Source organism: Gopherus evgoodei, chromosome 1, assembly GCF_007399415.2.
Source record: "Gopherus evgoodei ecotype Sinaloan lineage chromosome 1, rGopEvg1_v1.p, whole genome shotgun sequence".
Lineage (NCBI taxonomy): Eukaryota > Metazoa > Chordata > Testudines > Testudinidae > Gopherus > Gopherus evgoodei.
In genome coordinates this window covers 205,072,595-205,092,400 of record NC_044322.1, presented here as the reverse complement: position 1 = coordinate 205,092,400, position 19,806 = coordinate 205,072,595, and the positions used below count along the sequence as shown (strand labels likewise).

At 45.0% G+C, this 19,806-nt stretch overlaps 1 protein-coding gene across 2 annotated transcripts in view; it reads left to right on the top strand.

The window, feature by feature from the left end:
* The first annotated feature begins 12,110 nt into the window (after positions 1 to 12,110).
* LOC115634863 (cell surface glycoprotein CD200 receptor 1-A-like) overlaps positions 12,111 to 19,806 on the top strand; it is a 30,621-nt gene continuing 22,925 nt past the window's right edge. For both annotated transcript variants that reach the window (XM_030532818.1, XM_030532809.1), the window contains exon 1: positions 12,111 to 12,380. In XM_030532818.1, coding sequence (XP_030388678.1) covers positions 12,293 to 12,380 — 88 coding nt within the window. In that variant the 5' untranslated portion in view covers positions 12,111 to 12,292. The remainder of the gene's footprint in view (positions 12,381 to 19,806) is intronic.

The window sequence follows — 19,806 nt, the reverse complement described above, 5'->3', positions numbered from 1 at the left end:
GTAAGTTTTAAAAAAATAAAAAATGTCTAAAGTGTGGGGCCTGATTCCTGGGAATCGGGCAAAAGCCGGCCCTAGAATATCAAGGTTAGAAGGAACCTGTGGAGATCATTTATTCCAACCTCATGCTTAAAGCAGGACCAATCCCCAGACAGATTTTTGTCCCAGATCCCTAAATGGTCCCTCAAGGATTGAACTAACAACCCTGGGTTTAGGGGACTAATGTGCAAACAACTGAGCTGTCTCTCCTCCCACTGTTTTTCCAATCCCCACCTAGGCAAGCTTAATTCTGGCTTTTCCTAATGTCTGAGTGCTTAATTTTGCAACCTTAATAATGTTCTTTTAATGTAGTCATTCTGAGTGACATTAAAATAATAAAATAGAAAGGGCATGTTATAAGCGTCTGACTGTTAATCAGGACCTGTCCCACTCTGGGCATGGCTGAATGTACGATTGGTGTTCCCTGTGTTCTCAGTTCCAACTTGAGTTGGCCTTTCAGAAGGGTTGAGATCGTGCCTGTGCATTGACCCACAATCTCAGATGTTTCAAACTACCTATGGACTTGCTGAATGGGTAAATGGTTAGGTCCATTGACTTCCTGAACCTGAAGTTATTGGAATGGGAAGGTTCTTCACTGCCATAAAGGTAACCTAATTGGACCCCATTTAGTGGCACCAGCCACCTCAGAAGAGGATTCCACTCTGATTCATTAAGAAGCTCCTGAGACGAATTCCAAGGGGATGAACAAGCCAGGTGTCCTGATCTGTAAAATGGAGATTAATGATGTTTTCCCCTGTGGTAAAGTTCTTTGAGATCTATGGATCACCATACAAGAATTATTATTATTGTTGTTTTTACAGGGATATTGATTAGCCCTTTGGGATCACACACACAAAAGCCCTCAGAAACCTGCTCTGCAGAGCTCTTTAGATCAGTGGCTCTCAACCTTTCCAGACTCCTGTACCCCTTTCAGGAGTCTGATTTGTCTTCTATATGCCCAAGTTTCTCCTCACTTAAAAACTACTTGCTAACAAAATCAGACATAAAAATACCAAAGTATCACAGCACACTGTTACTGAAAAATTGCTTACTCCCTCATTTTTACCATATAATTATAAAATAAATCAACTGGACTATAAGTATTGTACTTACAGTTCAGTGTATAGTATATATAGCAGTATAAACAAGTCATTGTATGAAATTTGAGTTTGTACTGACCTCACTAGAGCTTTTTATGTAGCCTGTTGTAAAATTAGGCAAAATATCTAGATGAGCTGATGTACCCCCTGGAAGACCTCCAAGTACCCCCAGCAGTATGTGTGCCCCTGGTTGAGAACGACTGCTTTAGATGGTCATTCAGCAATGTTACTTTGGCCTATTGGAGTTCAAACATTCAAATCCCGTACAGGAGAACTGGCATAAAAAATGCCCTGGCCATCTGCTCACTCTTGTGCCCTTTTGCTGTTTGTATCCTCCACCTACTTATGTTCATGCTTTTTTTCACATTCCTCCTATGACTGGAATGACTTCCTTCTTTCTACACATCATGCATCTTTCCTTGCCTTCTCTCTCCAAATCCCTCCCTCTCACTTTGCTTTGCACCACTAACTTCCTTCTGCTCCAGGGCTGCCTGCTTCTCTCCTCTTACCATATCTCCATCTACATTTTTAACAGACTATGCAGCTCACTTTACTTTCAGAACATTGCCCTTAGGTCTCTGTCCTAATGGGCAACATAAAAGGATCTAGGGCCTGTTTTTCTGTCAAATCTGTAGCTGTGCTGTCATTTCTCTAATACAAAGCAGGTGTGAAATGCTCCCACAGACAGAATAGTAACATTTTTACACCCACTTTGTACTGGTGCAAACACCAGCACAAGCAGCAGAGCTGCAGAGAGTCAGGAATCTGATGTGTTATGTTTCTCCATGAACAAGGTGCAAGCAGATACTTCTGACCTGAATTACTTATTTGAGCAGAACAAGAGAGAAGAACAGTAAAGTATCCATGATGAGAGAACTCAGTTTCTTCCTTCGTGGTCACTTCGTGCTCTGAACTGAACACAAAATGACCACCCTTCTCTTTATGCTGCAGAGCCTTTTTCAAGGTTTAAAGGTGATTGCAAAGAAAACAAAAAGCGTAGGAGTCACACAGCCAAATAAAGCAAGGGGTTTTAAGGGAAAAGAGTACAATTTCATGCTGAAATCCTCTTTTCTGCTTGGGTTAACCCCTGCTAGTCCTACACACCTGCACATGAGGGGTGTTTCTCTTCCGATTAACCTCATCTGCAAATAACCTCCCTCCATCTTCACCTGACCTTTTACAGGGTGAAATGCAATTCAAAAGTTGCTCCTCAAAAGGAGGGCTCAGCAGGAATGTCTGCAACCCCCACCGCCATCATTTCCTTGCTGTGCCTGTGGTATGTCCCAGTTCTCCAGTGCGTAAAGTGTGTGTGGGGGGGAAGTGTTGCAAGGGGTTGTAGACCAGCAAAAAATAAATAAATGAAAAATCAAGCTAGGTCACTGAGGGGTGCCAGTTAAGCACTGTTTTACCAAAGCGACTGCTCCCAGATTCTGATAGCAACCCCACTTATTTCAGACCACTTTATGCACTGCTGTCATGTGAGAGTGTGCCATTCATCATTTCTTTTCACTCACTGCACAATACCAGTGAGAGGCAAAGTACCTCTGTCTGGGGAAGGGGGGAGGATCCATCATATGCTTTTTATAGGATCCCTAAATTAATAAGTCTTTTTCACTTCTCTTTGATCAGCAGATAAAAGATAAAAGGTCATTCTTTCAGCTTGTAACTTCAGTGAAGGCCATGGAGTTACACCTCTGAGTGATTTGGCCCATTAAGCAGGAGAGGCATTTTCAGAAGCACACAGTTACATCCTTGCTCTAGGCTTTGTGCAGCCTGGCTGCTTTTTTTGTTCCTATTTGTTCTGTTGATACGTTTATGCTGCCTGCCAACAAACAAATACAAATGCTAATGTCACATTAAAGATGAGATTTTAATCAGACAGTTCAAGTCAGGAAATGCAAAATTAAGGTTTCGATGGCAACAGCATCTCCCACACTGCACAGTCTGCTCACAGTTATGCTACTGTAAACCCAGAGTAATTACACTAACTACAGGTGATTTACACTGATATAATAGAGCAGAATTTGACCCAATGTACAAATTAAGGTTTAAGTCTAAACAACTTGTACAAATCAAAAATTAGGACCAGGAGGCTACACTGTTTATTAGTCAGTCTACGCTGCATTATTGCATTTCTGTAGAGCTCGTCTGTCCCTCCCTTGCACAGACAAACTGATGAGGGCTGGTCTACACTAGGGGAGGGGATCGATCTAAGATACGCAACTTCAGTTACGTGAATAACGTAGATGAAGTTGAAGTATCTTAGATCGAATTACCTACCGTTCTCACGGCACAGAATCAATGTCCGCTGCTCCCCCTGTCGACTCCGCTACTGCCGCTCATTCTGGTGGAGTTCCGGAGTCGACAGGAGCACATTCGGGGATCGATATATCGCGTCTAGATGACGCGATATATCGATCCCTGAGAAATCGATTGCTACCCGCCGATACAGCAGGTAGTGAAGACGTAGCCTGGTGGACTAAACAAGGTTCATTTCATCCACCTGCTTCTGGGTGAATAGCAACACTACCGCTAAAAACTAAGCAAGTTTAGGGAAATAATTGACTTTTACCTGGAGCGTCTCTTCTCTCTGCCTCGTAATGCAGGAACAAGGCATTATAATGTAGCAACTTCAAAACAATATAAGGAAATACTTTGTCACTCAATGCACAGTTGGGCTGTGGAACCCACTGCCACTTTATGTCAGAGGCCAAAATCTTAGCAGGATTCAAAACAGGACTGGACATTTACATGGATATCAAGAATATTCTGAATTACAGTAGTGCACACATACATCTTGGAAGAGATAGTAAACCTCATGTGTCAGGGCTTAAACCCACCTCTAACTATGAGGGATTAACTGGTTTCATACCCCTTCCTCTGAAGTATTTGGATCTAAAAAGTCAGGGACAGGATACTGGACTAGATGGAGCTCAGGTCTGATCCAGTCTGGTAACTTCTATGTGTGGAATTGAAACTGGAGGGGGATATAAAGACACAGAGTGTGATTACCTGTGTAGAAATTTGACCAAGACACTAGAGGAAACACCCCTACCCTTGTAAAAAGTTCCATGAGATCTTTAGTAACCAAACTTGGTCAGGACCTTGGTCTTACATCCAAGAAAAGAGTCCCATATCCTGCCTGCAGCACCTGTGTCTTCCATCAAGCACCGGTCCAGTCCAATGCTCCTTAGCTTGGGAGGGTTGTTTGGATCACAGCAAAATGGCTCCAGCTTTACCAGGAGGCAGAGCCACAGTTGTTTTAGGAAAAGTAACTGAATTCCCTGACTTATGTGCCATTAAATTCCCATCTATTTTTCTCCTCCTCTTCTCCGAACTTTAATGCTGCTCATAAGGCCTAAGTCAGAGAAAAGAGGCAAGAAAAAATACACAAAGTAATAGGAGGAGTTAAACTCCACATAAACCACGAAGTTTGGCAGATAAGTCTCAGACCTAGTCTAGCCTTAAGTAGTCGCATGCAGGTGCAGCACATGTGATGAAAGACAATCCAAGGTCTTGAGAGCCCTGAAATGCTCACATACAATATCATTCCATTGACTTCCATTGAATTATACCAGGGGTGGCCAGGACCGGCTCTAGCAATTTCACCGCCGCAAGCATGGTGGCACGCCGCGGGGGGAGCTCTGCTGCTCGCCAGTCTCGCTGCTCCAGTGTCCTCCCGCAGGCGTTCCTGTGGAGGGTCCGATGGTCCTGCGGCTCCAGTGGAGCTGCCGTAGGCATGTCTGCGGGAGGTCCACTGGAGCAGCGGGACCAGCGGACCGTCCGCAGGAATGCCTGCGGCAGGTCTACCGAAGCCGCAGGACCAGCGGACCCTCTGCAAGCATGCCTGCGGCAGGTCCACCAGAGCTGCCTGCCACCCTCCCAGCAACCGGCAGAGCGCCCCCTGCTGCCTGCCACCCCAAGCACGCGCTTGGCACGCTGTGGCCTGGAGCTGGCCCTGGGGGTGGCAACCTGTGGCTCTGGAGCCACATGCGGCTCTTCAGAAGTTAATATGTGGCTCCTTGTATAGGCACAAACTCCAGGGTTGGAGCTACAGGTGCCAACTTTCTAATGTGCCAGAGGTGCTCACTGCTCAACCTCTGGCTCTGCCACAGGCCCTGTCCCCACTCCACCCCTTCCCACCCACTCCCCTCAGCCTGCTGTGCCCTTGCTCCTCCCCTCCCCAAGCCTCCTGCACACCACAAAACAGCTGATTGGGAGGTGTGGGAAGGGAAGGGGAGGTGCTGACTGGCAGGGCTGCTGGTGGGCAGGAGGTGCTGGAGCTGATGTGGGGGCTGATAATGTATTACTGGGGCTCTTTGGCAATGTACATTGGTAAATTCTGGCTCCTTCTCAGGCTCAGGTTGGCCACCCCTGAATTATACAGTGATGAATCTGTCCCAGAATTTCTATCATTTTCTTCCTTAGATGTTTTAAATTAGAGCGCATAAGCCAGATTTATTCCATGCAATGCCACTGAAGTCAATAGGAATTGCCTGACATGAAGGTCACTGCAGAATTTGGGCTCATACTGGTATGCTTTCCTTGCAATTATGGGAATTTAACCACCTGATTCCCAGTTAATGTTCCTGAGAGTCCCCTCTCTAAATACCCGTGCTGTAGTGTTTCGTTTTTCATAACACAGTAAACGTTGGCTTGTCCTCACAAAGGAGATGGTTATGTCATATCCCTGTTGAAAGAAAATTAGCCTCAGGAGCTGTCAGTTGAAGAAATCCAGATAATTCCATCTGGCAGGGCATTCGTACTTCGTAAACTGTCTCAAGGAGACCTGAGAAATCATCTTCTTCCTTCTGTTCATGTGAAATCAGAGTTATACATTTGTTCTGGTATGAGCCTCCTGCACAATTCTCCCCATGACCAATGAAACAGAGGTTGGCTTCAGCTGTGCTGCAGACTCAAAAACAAAAGCAGGGGAACTTCCTGGAAATAGCATCGTGCTTCCTTTCTCCCACTAACCCCCCCATCTCAGCAACTCATCCAGCCTTCTCTGAGTACTGTCCTCTCCTCAAGGGCCTTCACTCAGTCATCAGGCACCCTCCTCTCCAAATGTGCTCAGATTCCTTTGCCCAGCCAGCAGTAGTGCTGGTTGGACATCTTGCTAAAAGATAAGCTCTAGTTCACAGCTGAGCTATTGGACTAGAAGAAGGAATCACTGGGTGATGTTCTGTGGCCTGTGCTGTGCAGGAAGTCAGACTAGAGCAGAGGTCCCCAAACTATGGGGCACGTCTGCCTAGAGGTGGGTGGAGGAACATTTAGGGGGTTGCAGCTGGAGCCCAGGCCAGGCCCCACGGGGAGCTGGCAAGGAGTGCCACCCAGCTCCACTCCTGGCTCTGGCTCTGGCTCTGGCTGCTGACCCCAGCTGCCAACCCCACCTGGCTACCAGCCTTGGCCAATACTCCACTCCCATCCCCACCCCCAGCTGTGGCCTCAGCCTTGGCCCCCTTACCTCTGTCCATATGTCCCCTTCTCAAAGCTGTGGCCTTGCTCCCAGCTCCCAGCGGGGCCTGTGGCAAAAGGGTAGGGGGGTATAAGGTAAATAGTTTGGGGATTACTGGACTAGAGGATCATAATGATCCCTTCTGGCCTTAAAATTAACTTAATGGAGCTGTCAGAATTTACATCCACTGAGGATTTGCCCCTATAAATCTTTGAAAAAGCAGGTATGTCATTCTGGAGGCAGAAGGATTGTAAGAGACACTGGTTCAGATCCTGCAGCCAGGGGCAGGACGGGGGAGGAGTATCCAAATAGATTTACATATAAACCCACTCCTCTAAATCTGCCTGAAATGCTGGCAAAAATTCTCAGTCTATCTATGATTATATACAATACAGACAAGAAGGAATTTAAACCTGCAGATTCAAGTTCAGGACAATTCTGGTCCTTCAACTGGAAAGAAAAGAAGCTAAAGGCACCAAGTCAGGGCTCAGTCATTTCAGTTTTGATATGAAATAAAAGCTCCTTTGATATGTGAGGGTGCTGCACTCTGCCTCTGCCCCTCTGGGGGGAGTCACAGAAGAAACCATATTCTCATCAGGACTTTCAGGTGTGTGGGTGTTTCCAGGAATAAACAATATCAACTAAGCACAGAGCACCTACAAAGCTGCTTCAGAAACAGCCCCAACCCCTTTATGTGACGTTCTCCTCCCGGTTTCACTTTATCACTCTGTTAGGGGAGCAGGTTCGTCAGAGTTTGTTGTTATTTTGTGGGACTGAACTGATAGGAAACGACCACAGCTTGAGGTCCTTTACAGAGTGCTGCATGTAACTGCTGAAGCTGGAGTCTATTATTTTAGCTGCCTTAGCAGTCACATTTCAGGTGGGTTTGCAGGTTAGATTCAAGCTGCTTTGGTGGAACTCTTTGAAGGACTATGACTGGACTACCAGGGGAGCTGCAGGGCTGGATTGAGGGGCACTGTAGGGTGACCAGACAGCAAGTGTGAAAAATCGGGACAAGAGGCGGGGAGTAATAGGAGTCTATATAAGAAAAGACCCAAAAATCGGGACTGTCCATATAAAATTGGGACATCTGGTCACCCTAGGGCACTGGCACAGCTGTGTGAGGTGAAGAGATGGAATAATGGGAGCGGGGCTGCAGGTCAGGATTCAGGAACGTTGGCAGAGCTGTGTGGGGAGCCCAGAACAGGAATAGCAGGGGCTGCAGGTCAGGATTTTGTCGAAGAAGTTTGTACAGCATCTGCCACACAAAAAATGTCTCCAATGCTTTTGTTAGTTCACTTTTATGACCACACCCAACAAACCCATCAAATTCATCTAGTTTTTTACTTAGGGGGGAAAAAGAGTTTAAAGATGAAAAAAGTTATTTAGTAAGATCAAAGGTGGAAAAAACTATCAGTAATTGTAAGTCTCTGAGGCAAATCATCAAGAAACAAGAAATTTCCTATTAAGCCTGATGCTCCAACTCTATAGTGTTTGTAGGGGAGTTAAAGGTTCTTTAACTAGACATATCATGGTGAGTAGTGCACAATGCCCTGGACTGTAAATGCAGCCTTCTTGCCAAAAGCCAGAACCATTCATTTCATTGATGGGACATTGTGTGTGTTCTGTGCAGACAGGTGAGAGTATCAATAGTGCAGAGACCAGCATCCTTGATTGATGAGACTTTTTGCATGTATCTATTTAAGTCCAGATTACTTGGAGACATCATCACTCATTGGGTCTCAAGGCCCAGGACTCTGGGATGCTGTGGTTGACACAATAGGCGAGATCCTCAGAAGTCAATGGAACTCTACGCCAATTTACATTAACTGAAGATCTGACAAAATAAACACCTGTCAATATTCAGGCTATATTAAGTAGTAATTTTACTCTCAAAAACTTATTTTTTATCTACACTTTGATAGTTACAACGTATCTTCCCAAATCCTGCAGCTGCCCTTTATATTGAACAAGTTATTTGATAAGTTCTGTTGTCAGGAAGGGCTCAAGTCTGAGCAAAACCACTTCAAACGGAGCTGATCACAGACTGTGCATTTCTCAGATGATGTCTGATGATACTTTAATAAATAGACAGTGAATCTAAAGTAACCCACATTAAAAACCACAATGGAGAACCCATACTTCAGCTACGAGAACAGCCAAGAGCTGGCTTGAGACTGGTAACGTGACAAATCTGCATTCCATTTCAAAGAAATGATATTGGTGTTGACTCTTTGCTGCAGTGCTATGGTAAAACATGCAACCCCACACAGAATGTGTGCCCTCTGAGCCCTCTCAGGACTATTTGGTGCATGTGATTATACTGCTGTCAGGACTGTACTGTTGTCTGAAGAGATGCTGTCTGAGGAAATCATCACTACCCTGTTTCTCTGAGATTGTCTCCTCCCTTGGCTTCAGAAACAGTCATCTCTGGTGTTCTTCCTCCCTCTCCAACTGCATCATCAGTATCTCCACTGGGGGATCTTCCTCCTCCCTTTTGTTCTCTCTTGGTGACCCTCAGGCCTCAGTCCTTGGCCCTCTTCTTTTCTCCCCTCTGCACTACCCAGAGGTAACCTCAAGCAGTCTCCTGGCTTCACTTACTACCTTTAGCAGAGAGGGCTCCCAGGTCTAGCTCAGCAACCTCCCCTCCCACTCTTCGTCCAGACTCTTCTTGGATAACGCACACGCCACCAGCTCAAGTTCAACCCCGTGAAATCCAAACTCCTCCCATTTCCTGCCAGACCTTTCCCGCTTCTTCCCCATTCCCTAGCCCAGCTGCTAACTCCTCCAATCTCTGCATTGTCTTATGCATCACAATCAACTCCCCACTCCCACCCTTCCTGTTTCCCCACATTCATGCTGTCAATAAATCCTCTCAACTTTCCCCTCTGCCCAATCCCCCAAATTCCATCCATCCTCTTCCATCCAACTTATCCAGGCCCTGATCCTCTCTCACCTTGATGCCTACACTCTCCTCCTTGCTGGCCTCCCAGATGTACAGCTCTCCTCACCTCCTCTGTAAAAGAGGCCAAGCTCCTCCAGTGTCAATATGCCAGTCTCTGGTTGAGAAAAGACAAAGGCATCTCCATTCTCAAGGGAAAACATAAGTCCATCCTTAATCATTTTGTGTTTTGGTTCCCAGGTCTTTTGTTTATAGAACAGGGTTTTTTTACAAGAAAAAAAAAGAGTTCCAAAGCCCAACAGACTCACTGCCTCTGAGCTCTCTGGTCTAACACCCTTGCTGTGAACCCCCTGGCTGTTCTCTGAGTTCCCAGGTCTCTCCCAGAAAAGATCAGCACGTTCCATAGCTCCTAAATGGCGGGTCAACAATGTCCATCTGCCAAACGAATCCATTTGTTTAACCCTTGTTGTCCTGGACAAACCCCTACGGTAAAAGCAAGGGTAGCAGGGTTTCTGTTTGTGTATCAATTTGGGCTGGGATGCTGTTGACCCAGAAGAGTTCCTTCCTTGACCCTCTCCCCACAGGATCATGACATTCATCCATACCCTTCAATCCACTCAAAGAATTTCCAGAAAATCACCTGCCTTGCCTGCCTCTATATCCATGTCCAGCTCCTCTTCAAGTCCCCGTGGCTTCTGCATCAAATTCAAGCTCTTTCATGAACAAGGCTCAGTACAACTTAGATCTTCCCTAACTCTCTTTCCACCCTGGTCTCTTAATGTGTCTCCAATCAACCACCCCCTTCCTGTCCCTCTCCCACTCTCTGAGATAATCATATTATCTGCTCACATTACTGGTTTCTAGATTAATGGCAATCACTCAGGAAATAGGCCTGAACAGCAGTGGGGGAAGCTCAGTGAAAACCTCTGCTCAATGCACTGTGGAGGTCTAAAAAGCAAACAAAATGTTCAAACGTATAAGAGATGGAATGGAAAATATTATAAAACAACGATATGTCCTCCTATGCAGTACTGTGCTCAGTTCTGGTCCCCTGAGGATACAGCAGATTTAGAAATGGGACAGAGGCAGATGGCAAAAATGATTAGAGAATTATGTGTGAAGAAAGACTGGGGCTGTTTACTTCAAAGGAGATGAGCAAGATGGAATATAATAGAGGTACCTGTATACAAAATAACAAATGGTATAGTTAAAGTACATTGAGTGTTTCTATTCACCTTCTCTCATATTACTAGAACAAGGGACATTCAATTAAATTACATTTAAAACTAATAAGAAGAAACATTTGTTAATAAACACAGCTTACCCATGGAACTCTTGCCACGTGATTATTTGTGGCCAAGGACTCAGGACTAGACCTTTTATGGGTACTGAGAACATCCACAATAACATTGGGCAGGATAAAAAAATTACAAGTGAGATAAACTGTCATGCTTCCAAGCCTAAACTACCCCTCACTGGCAAAGATTAGAAAGAAACTGCCCTCTAGGATAATCCATAATTGTGCATTACGGGATTTCTTGCATCTTCTTCTGAAGCGGTTAGTAGCAGACACTGTCAGGGTGGTGGACTAGATGGACCACTGGATTGATCTGTTACGGCAGTTCTTATGTTCCCTGCTCTTTTCTCTATGCAAATCTGACACTTGGACCCCACTCCCTGGTCTGATCTGGCCTGCCTCCACCTCTCCTCCCTTCAGTAGGCCCCCAACTTTTCCCAGGAGGTCTATAAACTCTGATTCTACTAGCCAAGAGGTGTTAAAGTAGCCACAAAAACACATACCAAAGTCATGGGCCTAACAAAACATATGATGGCCACTCTGCTCACTCTGCTTTTAGTTACAACTGTTACTCCCTTTTGGCTGTCATTCTGGGTTTTAATTTTTTTGGGTTATCCATTTGGCCAGCTAGAAGCCCCAGCACTTCTGTGGGACCAGAGAGTTCTGCATGTGAGATGCTGTCGGCTTATGAGAGAAGTAGCCAACCCTGACCTGACCTGGAAGGGTCAGTGAGGAAGAGAGATGGGGCTATTGTCCTAGAAAAAAGACAAAAATCTTTCAACCAGGGCAATGGGCCAGAAATTGGTGGGGGAGACAGCTGCCAAGATTGGAAGGCTAAAGAATTTGTGTCCAAAGTTAAGTAAAAAATAGAAGTCCCCCTCTTTCACTACACATTCTCTCCTGTGAGGTCTGAGCGGGTCTCAATTTTTAAGAGCAAGATTAAGGCCCTGATCCTAACAGGGACAGAGTACCCCCTGAGGGCAATTGTTGAAAGAGGTCTTTGTAGAGAAGGTCTTTTAGAATGGAAGCCCTTCAAGGACCGAACTTTTCTTGTCTGTGAAGCGCTGAGTGCACTGTTATTACTGTATGCTCTAACTCCCCACGACTAATATTTCCTCTCTGACAGTAAGTCCAGGCTTGAAGAATATGCTTCATTTTTACTCCATTCTGAGCTCTGCTGTGGAGATTATCTTCACACATCAGCACTGCGAGGAGAGCCAATGAACGGAAGGCATAGCTGCTCAATCTGTTTCCTCACTGTTCGCTTTGGCTCTCAGCACAGGAAGCCTAGTGTCATGAAAAGGCAGAAGAAGGAGCCTCTCCACCTCCAAGGAGCTAATCAGTCAGGAGCAGGCGGAGTTGGGGTGGAGGAGAGGTGGGGAAGTGGAAGAGGGAACAGAGACACTGGCTGGCAAGGACACACTCTCCCAGAGGGAAGCTCCCCACATCTGCAGCTGGGCTTACAACAGGATGGATGGAGCAAGTGAGCTGTGTGAGCGATGAAAGCAAAAGCTGACATGAATTATGTTGGGAAGACTTCTTGTGCCTTTGTTCTGCTCACCATCGCTGTGGCCATGGTACCAATGGGTAAGTTGGACTTCTCTTTGGGACCAAGCAGCTGCTATGGATAGAGGCAAGGGGAATGTGCTAGGATGTTTCCTTCATGTAAATGCTGTACCTATCAGTGCTGCTTTCATTAAAAGACACAGTCAATTATGTATTGTTACTGGCATCTTAGACCTACTCTTCATCCACTACATCTGCCTGTGATCACCAGGCCTGTTGTCGCTAGGCATGTGCCATGTATCTGGTTTACTTAGCAACTGGGACTGATTCACAGTTAACAACATTATCAGTTGCCAGAAGACTCTTTCCTGTGTCTTTAAATTCCTGTCATCTGAAAGGCTGATTTATTTAACAGACCGTAGATCACACAGGGAATGGTGTGTGCAGCCCCATCTGTGAACCCAGAGTCTTAGCCGGGGCTTTGTGTGTGTCTCTCTTCTGGGTTTTGTTAGGAAGGCTGGTGATAGTTCCCCTGAGGTAGGGTGGAGGTCGTAAGTTTCATTCTGAGAACTGGTGGGAGATCCTATTAGGGAGTTGCAAGCAGCCCTGAGGATCCATTCTGAGAGCTGGTGGGAGTTTTACCATAAGGAACACGTGTCAGAGTTTGATCAAAAACAGCTTCTGTAGTGAAATCAATATCATCTAAGGCTATGCTTTCTAACCTTTTAGGGCAGTGGTCTCAGTTTTAGCCTTTTAGCTGCTTCAACTACTGTCCACTAGCTCCTATTCACCTGTATTTGCAGCACTCATGATCTTCTAAGCCCCACTCTTGTGAGTGTCAGGCACATCCCTTGGGCTCACCACAGAAACTCATCACTAAAGCAGGGAGAGGCAGTCTCATGCACCAGTCACAAAAGTCTGAAGTGTTAATGCCAAGTATACATACTGGCAATGAGGAACTGGTCTAATGCGCTGAGCTGTTCAAACACAGGCTTCAAAGATAGGTCTCACTTCTCTAGTGCCTTCCACCAGAGGAGTTTAAAACATTTACAACCGCTATTTAATTCAGCCTCAGCACCCCTGAGAGGTAGGTTAGTACCTTGTCCCCATTTTACAGATTGAAATACTGAGACACAGGAGTGTTAAACAGCTGTCCCAAGGTATAACAGTGATCTCGTGGCAGAGTCAGTGGTAAAACCCCAGGATCTTAAATAGAGCTAGTCAAGAAATGAGGATTTTTTTCTAGGAAAATTTTGACATAAAAGAAAAAAATTAATTTTAATTGAAATTTTCTGAAGAAAATGTCAACTATCAGTTAAATACCTGAAAATCTCTCAGTCACAACCAAAACCTTCTCAGCCAGAAGGTCTTTGAATTTTTTTTTTCGTGTATGACAAAAAGATGAAATTTTCTATGGAAGGCAGATAAGTTTTCACAAAAAGAATTGTTTAATCAAAACCTGAATTTTCCACAGAAAAACAGGAGACAGAAAATTTCCCAGCAGTGCCTACTCTTGAGTGCTCTGTCCACCAGACCAGGCTGCTTCCCTCCCTGCATAAGACTGAAGGCAGGAGGCTGCCTTAAAGCATGTAGTAAAACCAAGGCAACTCCTCTCCAATTCCTCCATTCTGGCCTCCACTCCCTCACAGACCACAGGCTTAGTGGAGTAGGTGTGCCCAGTGCACGTACACCCATTGTAGACACATCTGTCTCCACAGAGTACCAAAGTTATTGGGAGCCCAGTGTCTCAGACACCTTCTGGGGGCCAGGAGTGGCTGTAAAAATGAAATGATGACATTTGAAAAATTGTGCACTTTACAGGCTCAGCCAGTCTTTAACTACGTGAATCTTTTTCTTAAATTTCCTACTGCTGCACTATCAACTGTGCTGCTGCATTAGTTTTAGTGACATGGGAAGCACTAGCTTAGACCAGGCGCCGATGGTTTAAAAGCTATGGTGTCTAGTCCTTCTCTGAGCTGTGTTAGATCAGTGGTTTTCAAACTGCGGAATGTAAGACACTGGGTCGCGGTGGCTCTGATCAGCACTGCTGACCGGGCCATTAAAAGTCCCATTGGTGGTGCTACCCAGCTAAGGCAGGCTAGTTCCTACCTGTTCTGATGCTGCACTGCACCCCGGAAGTGGCCAGCAGCAGGTCCAGCTCCTAGGCTTGAGGGTGTCCGGGGTTCCCAGCCAATGGGAGCTGTGGGGAGGCGGTATTTGCGGGCAAGAGCCACACGGAGCCACTTGTGCACCTCCACCTAGGAACTGGACTTGCTACTGGCCCCTTCTGTGGCACAACACAGTCTGCGGTGCCAGGACAGGCTGGAAACCTACCTTAGCACCCCTGCTGCGCCACTGACTGGGAGCCACCTGAGGTAAGCCTGCACCTCAACCCCACACCCCAACCCCCAGCCCCAGCCCAGAGCCCCCCCACACCACTCATCCCTGGTTCTGTTTGGTCGCTGGCATCAATAATTTCAACTGAGTTGCCAGAAAAAAAGTTTGAAAACCACTGTGATAGATGACACGTCATTTAAAATGCAGGTGGCCAGGGGCGCTGGAACAATTTGTATAGTGGGGGTGTTGAGAGCCATTGAACCAAACTTTACACCCTGTATAGGATGGAAACCACTTCCAGCCACTGGGTGCAACCACACTTCAGGCACCCCTCGTTCCAGTGCCTATGTTGGTGGCTGTTCTATACTAGTGATTTCACCATTGCAGGCACCAGAGCTGCAGCAGTGGGAAGTTGTAAGAGAAGTGCCAGTGTAGAGACAGCCTCAGTGATTTTTCTTACTGGGTTAAGCAGTGGAACACCCCAAATGTCTGCATATGAATGTCAAGGGATGAGTGAGCAGTGAGGGGAGGTGCTCAATGGGGAGATCTTTTAAGACTGATCCAGCAAATTTCTATTCCTACTGGACCGCAGGAATTGCCATTCTGGATGAGACCAATGGTCCATGTACGCTGTTGGCAGTGGCCCATGACAGTTGGTTCAGAGGACGCTGCAAGAAACCATAATTGGCAGTTACGGGGCCTGATTCACCACTGAGTTACTCCAGCTTTACAGACCATAATCAGTAAAATCAGTAGCGTCACACCAATGTGAAAGTGGAATAGAATTGTACACTGGCTTAAAAGTGGAGTAACTCAGGTGTGAATGGAGCTTATGGGAGCGACCTGCCCCTAGCAGGCATACATTTGCATACATAGTTTCTATCTGAACCTTGACTACAATGAGTGATCGTCTTTCCTTAATACAGACTGTGGATTCTTGTTCTTTGATGTATGTTTCCCTGCCCCCTCTAACACCTCCTACCTCCGGCAGTCATGCCATCCTCCCAGCCACTTGCTCTCATTCATATTGGAACTCTACTCCTGATTTAAGACTTCATAGGGTGGGGGAAATATTTTGATAAACTGCCTCGGTCTTCATCCCGCTCCTGCTTTAGTGCACCCTTTCTTTATTGCACTGGCACCCTGCTGTTTATTTTAATACTGAAAATGTAACACATTAAAGGGGGGAAACCATTTGATTATTTTTCTTACTCAACCTTTAAATAGAGTTTGTATTTTTTAAAAATCATCTGAGACTTTTTCAGATTATTCCCCCGCCCCGCAAATTCTTTAAAGGCAGATTCTGTTTTAGAACTTTAGAGTTGACATTTACATCGTCCTGACCAGGGACTGTTATGCTTGATTGAGTCTCATTTTGAAACCCCAGCGGTAAGAAGGTTTGAAAATAGCGTCCTGACCACATACAATATTGTATTTTCTTTAACTCAGACATATGAGTGTGGATGTACACACTATTGAAAACTCACTGCTGTTATTTTTTGTTTTTGAAGACGTGATCATTCACATGTACAGGGAGACACAGACCTTGCCTTATATAGTTTACAGTTTAGGGGCCAGATCCTCAGCTGGTGTAACCTTTTAACTCCATTGACTTCAATTCAGGGATGATGATTTACACCCATTGAGGACCAGCCCTATGTGTTGTGCAGAATGAACAATTCCAACCCGTGACACTATGCTGTCTGTCTGGATGCCAGATCCATGTTAAAGTGGGGCGGCAATCCTTTTTTCATTTAGGCTGTGTCTAGATTAAAACATAGCCAATCTTTCCTAGCCTAGACATGGCCTGAGGCTTGAGTTGTGTGCTTCTTATATTGCTGAAGTATCACTGGAAGACTCCACCCAGTAAGTGAGTTTTCAGGGAGGAGCTGAAGAGAGGAAGATTCTTTGGCGCCTAAGTAGAAAGACGGAATTCCAGGTATTTGGGGTGGCATGGAAGAAGGTGTAAAGACAAGAGGAGTGTTTAGGGGTGAGGCTTGGGCAGGTTAAAGGGAATGAGAAGGTACCAGGAAGAAATAAGGCAGAGAACTAGGCAGGTGCAGAGTTGTGTTTAGCCTGGAAGATGAAAACAAGGAGTTTGGATTTACATGTATTACTTAGCGTTGTCAGTGTGCTCAGCCCGGTACAGTACATATAGCTGAAGCCATTCCTTGGCCTGGAGAGTTTACAGTCTAACGATAAACATATCACAGACAGGCCATGACGAGGAAACCAGAGGTGGGGATGACTTTGTGGGGCATGACTTAGTACTTTATCAGTAATGACGAGAAGAAGCCATCTGGGGTGGGGGAGGGATTCATCCAGAGGAGTGACATGGTAACAGTGGCAGAAGCGGCAGAAGATTGCGAGGGAATGAAAGGAGAAGCTGGGAAATGAGAAAGCAGGAAGTTTGTGTAATGGAAACAAGAGATGACTAAATAAAGTAGGGTTAGCATAATAGAGATGGGGTGGGGAGCATGGATTTAGGGAAGCTGTCAGAGAATCAAGAGCCTGGATGTGGTGGTGGGAATGGGGAGCTGAAGGTGACACCAAGGTATGAGTCCACACTGTCCTTATTTGCGTGTGATTCCCTTTAGCAAGCAATGGAACCCTTACCTTCTGTATCTCACAGCTGCAGGGAAATCTCCCCAACATACTAACTTGTTTTTTCTACTGGTAAAGTACTATTCTTACAACTGAAAGGAGCGGGCTGGTGTTCAGAAGATAAGTGTGTTTCACAAACACTTTGGGCCACGATCATTCCTGGTGTAACTCCATTCACTGCCATCGAGTTATACCAGGGATCTGTTAAGTTGTCTGTCTTTTATGTTTTCCCACCCCAGCTTTGCTTAATGTCACAGATACACAGTGACAGAGTATAGCTACAGATAAAAGACTATTCATATTCAGCATATTACACCTGGCCTCTTTCAAGCAGCAAGTACTGCCCCCTTGAATTGCATGATACTGTGACTCATGTAACATTCATTCCAGGATGCAGTCAGTCATCTGCTTGTGGTGTATCAATTGTAAGTTTGTTATACCACTAATTTGAATATGTTATAATCTGTTGCATGTGGGGCCATGCACAGAAAAGTTAAAGAAGGTTGTTGCTGCAGGAAATCAGTGTACAACAGGACTATCTCTGAGCAAAATCGTCAATCTCTTTAGAGGGCAAAATCTCTTTAAAAGCTTCAGTTTCTTAAAGAGGCAATTAAGGAAATTAAGTAGTCTGAGGACATGAGATAAAAGTTCAGTCATGGATATAAAATTGAGTTTCACCAATTTGAAATCTACTCAGCAGGGAAAAGAGTTAAAAGTCTTTTCAGGTTCTACATCTGCCCCCAAGACCCCTGTGGTTTTACAATCATATTTTCCTATTGTTAAAAATGTTTCTCTCTCCTCTTGCTGTGTGAAAAATTCAAAGAAACAGGAGAAGATGACTAAGTCACTGATTATAGAAGAGAAGCAGTGAAACTGACTATACCCAAAGTGCTGTCAAATGCACAACGTAAACAAACGAAAAGAAAGGAGATAAAAATATTTTTCCCCAATCGCTTTCAGTTACCGTAATCTTAGGTTTTGCACGTGGTAGCTGACAAATTTTCAAGACAGACATATAACTTCTAAATTGACTGTCTCTTTGGAAAAAGAAACCCAAAAGGAGGGGAAATGGCCCATTGTAAACCGGAAAAGGTGTAAATAGTGGGGTACCCTAAAAACCTATACTAGGACCAGTGCTATGGAACCTGTTTAACATTTAATGGCTGGCATATTGTTGAACATAGAAGTGGTAACATTTAGAGATGGTACAGAAATATTGAAGTGAGTCAAAGTGAGAGAATATTGAAGAACTTGAGAGGTTTGGAAATCAGGGCTTAGATTGGGGTTGGGGAAGTGGTGATATTCTTCCAAGCTCCACCATAACATAAGCTCCACCCACATGAGTCTCCATAATGAAACACTGCTCACACTAGATTCTGTGCACAAAATATGATTGTGCAGAGAGCTGCACTAGATTGGACTCCTTAAGCTTGACTTCCCCTCACTGGGGCTCATAGGCTCTGCTAAGCTCCTGGGGCTAGGCTCCTTCTGACTGAGAAAAAAAAAAAAGTTCTCCCAAACGTCACTGACGTGGCACAAAAATGAGAAATCGCTCACAGTAAGTTATGACCCACCGTCTCCTTTTTCACTCAGGGAATGAAATAGTTGACATTTAAATTATCATCCCTAAGCGAATGCCTCACTGAGATGAATAGGACACTTCACACCTCTCAGACCCGTTGTTCAAGGCTCTCTGCAGACATCTTTGTATTGATTATACATGGAAAGTTAAACCAGTCTGAGGTAAGGTGTGAATTTACACCACAATTGTTATATTGGTATGGCTCCCCATTTGGACACTCGTATTCTGGAATAAAAACGGGTTCTTCTGATATAATTTAAATCACTTCCAAAATGACATATGGTAAACTGGGAAAAGTCACCTTTATTCTGTAATAAAAGTGTCTATACAGGGAGTAATACTAGTGTATATAGACCAGTCTAGTTTTGCCACTCAATTTCCCTGTGTAGACAGGTCCTAAATTCACATTTTTTAAGGTTTTCTTTGCAACCATATCAGCTATAGACTTACTTTTTTTTTCAAATGAAAGCTGAGATTCTGGAAGACAAGATACCAGCTTCGGAGAGGTAACCGTATGGCATAGGCCTATGGTATGCACTGGCTGTTTCTAAGCTTTTATCTAAGGATAAAAATGTTTATGGAATATAAACCCTCATGCGTCAGGACATAAAATAATCAATAATTGTCTAGAGGAATCCTCAGCAGCCCCTTTAAAGCTGCTTTAAGGTCCTGGTAGCACAATGGCACCTTAGCATATCTGCCCCAGCGATGGGTCTGAACCAAAACCACTTCAAATCTGAACATCCCCAACTATGGGAAAAGTTCATGGCTGACAAACTGGGAGGAGAATAAGGCTGAGGACAATTTCCATTTAGAGACAACCATTTATCCTGAGGGATCTCAAAGCATTTTATAAACTATATACACACAGGAATCACTTCACACAACACTGAAGTATAGCCACCTCTGGGGCAAAAATAGCAAGTGGTTAGCAATACCCAATACCACTTCACTACAGTTTGGGACAGAAAGTGAAGAAGAATC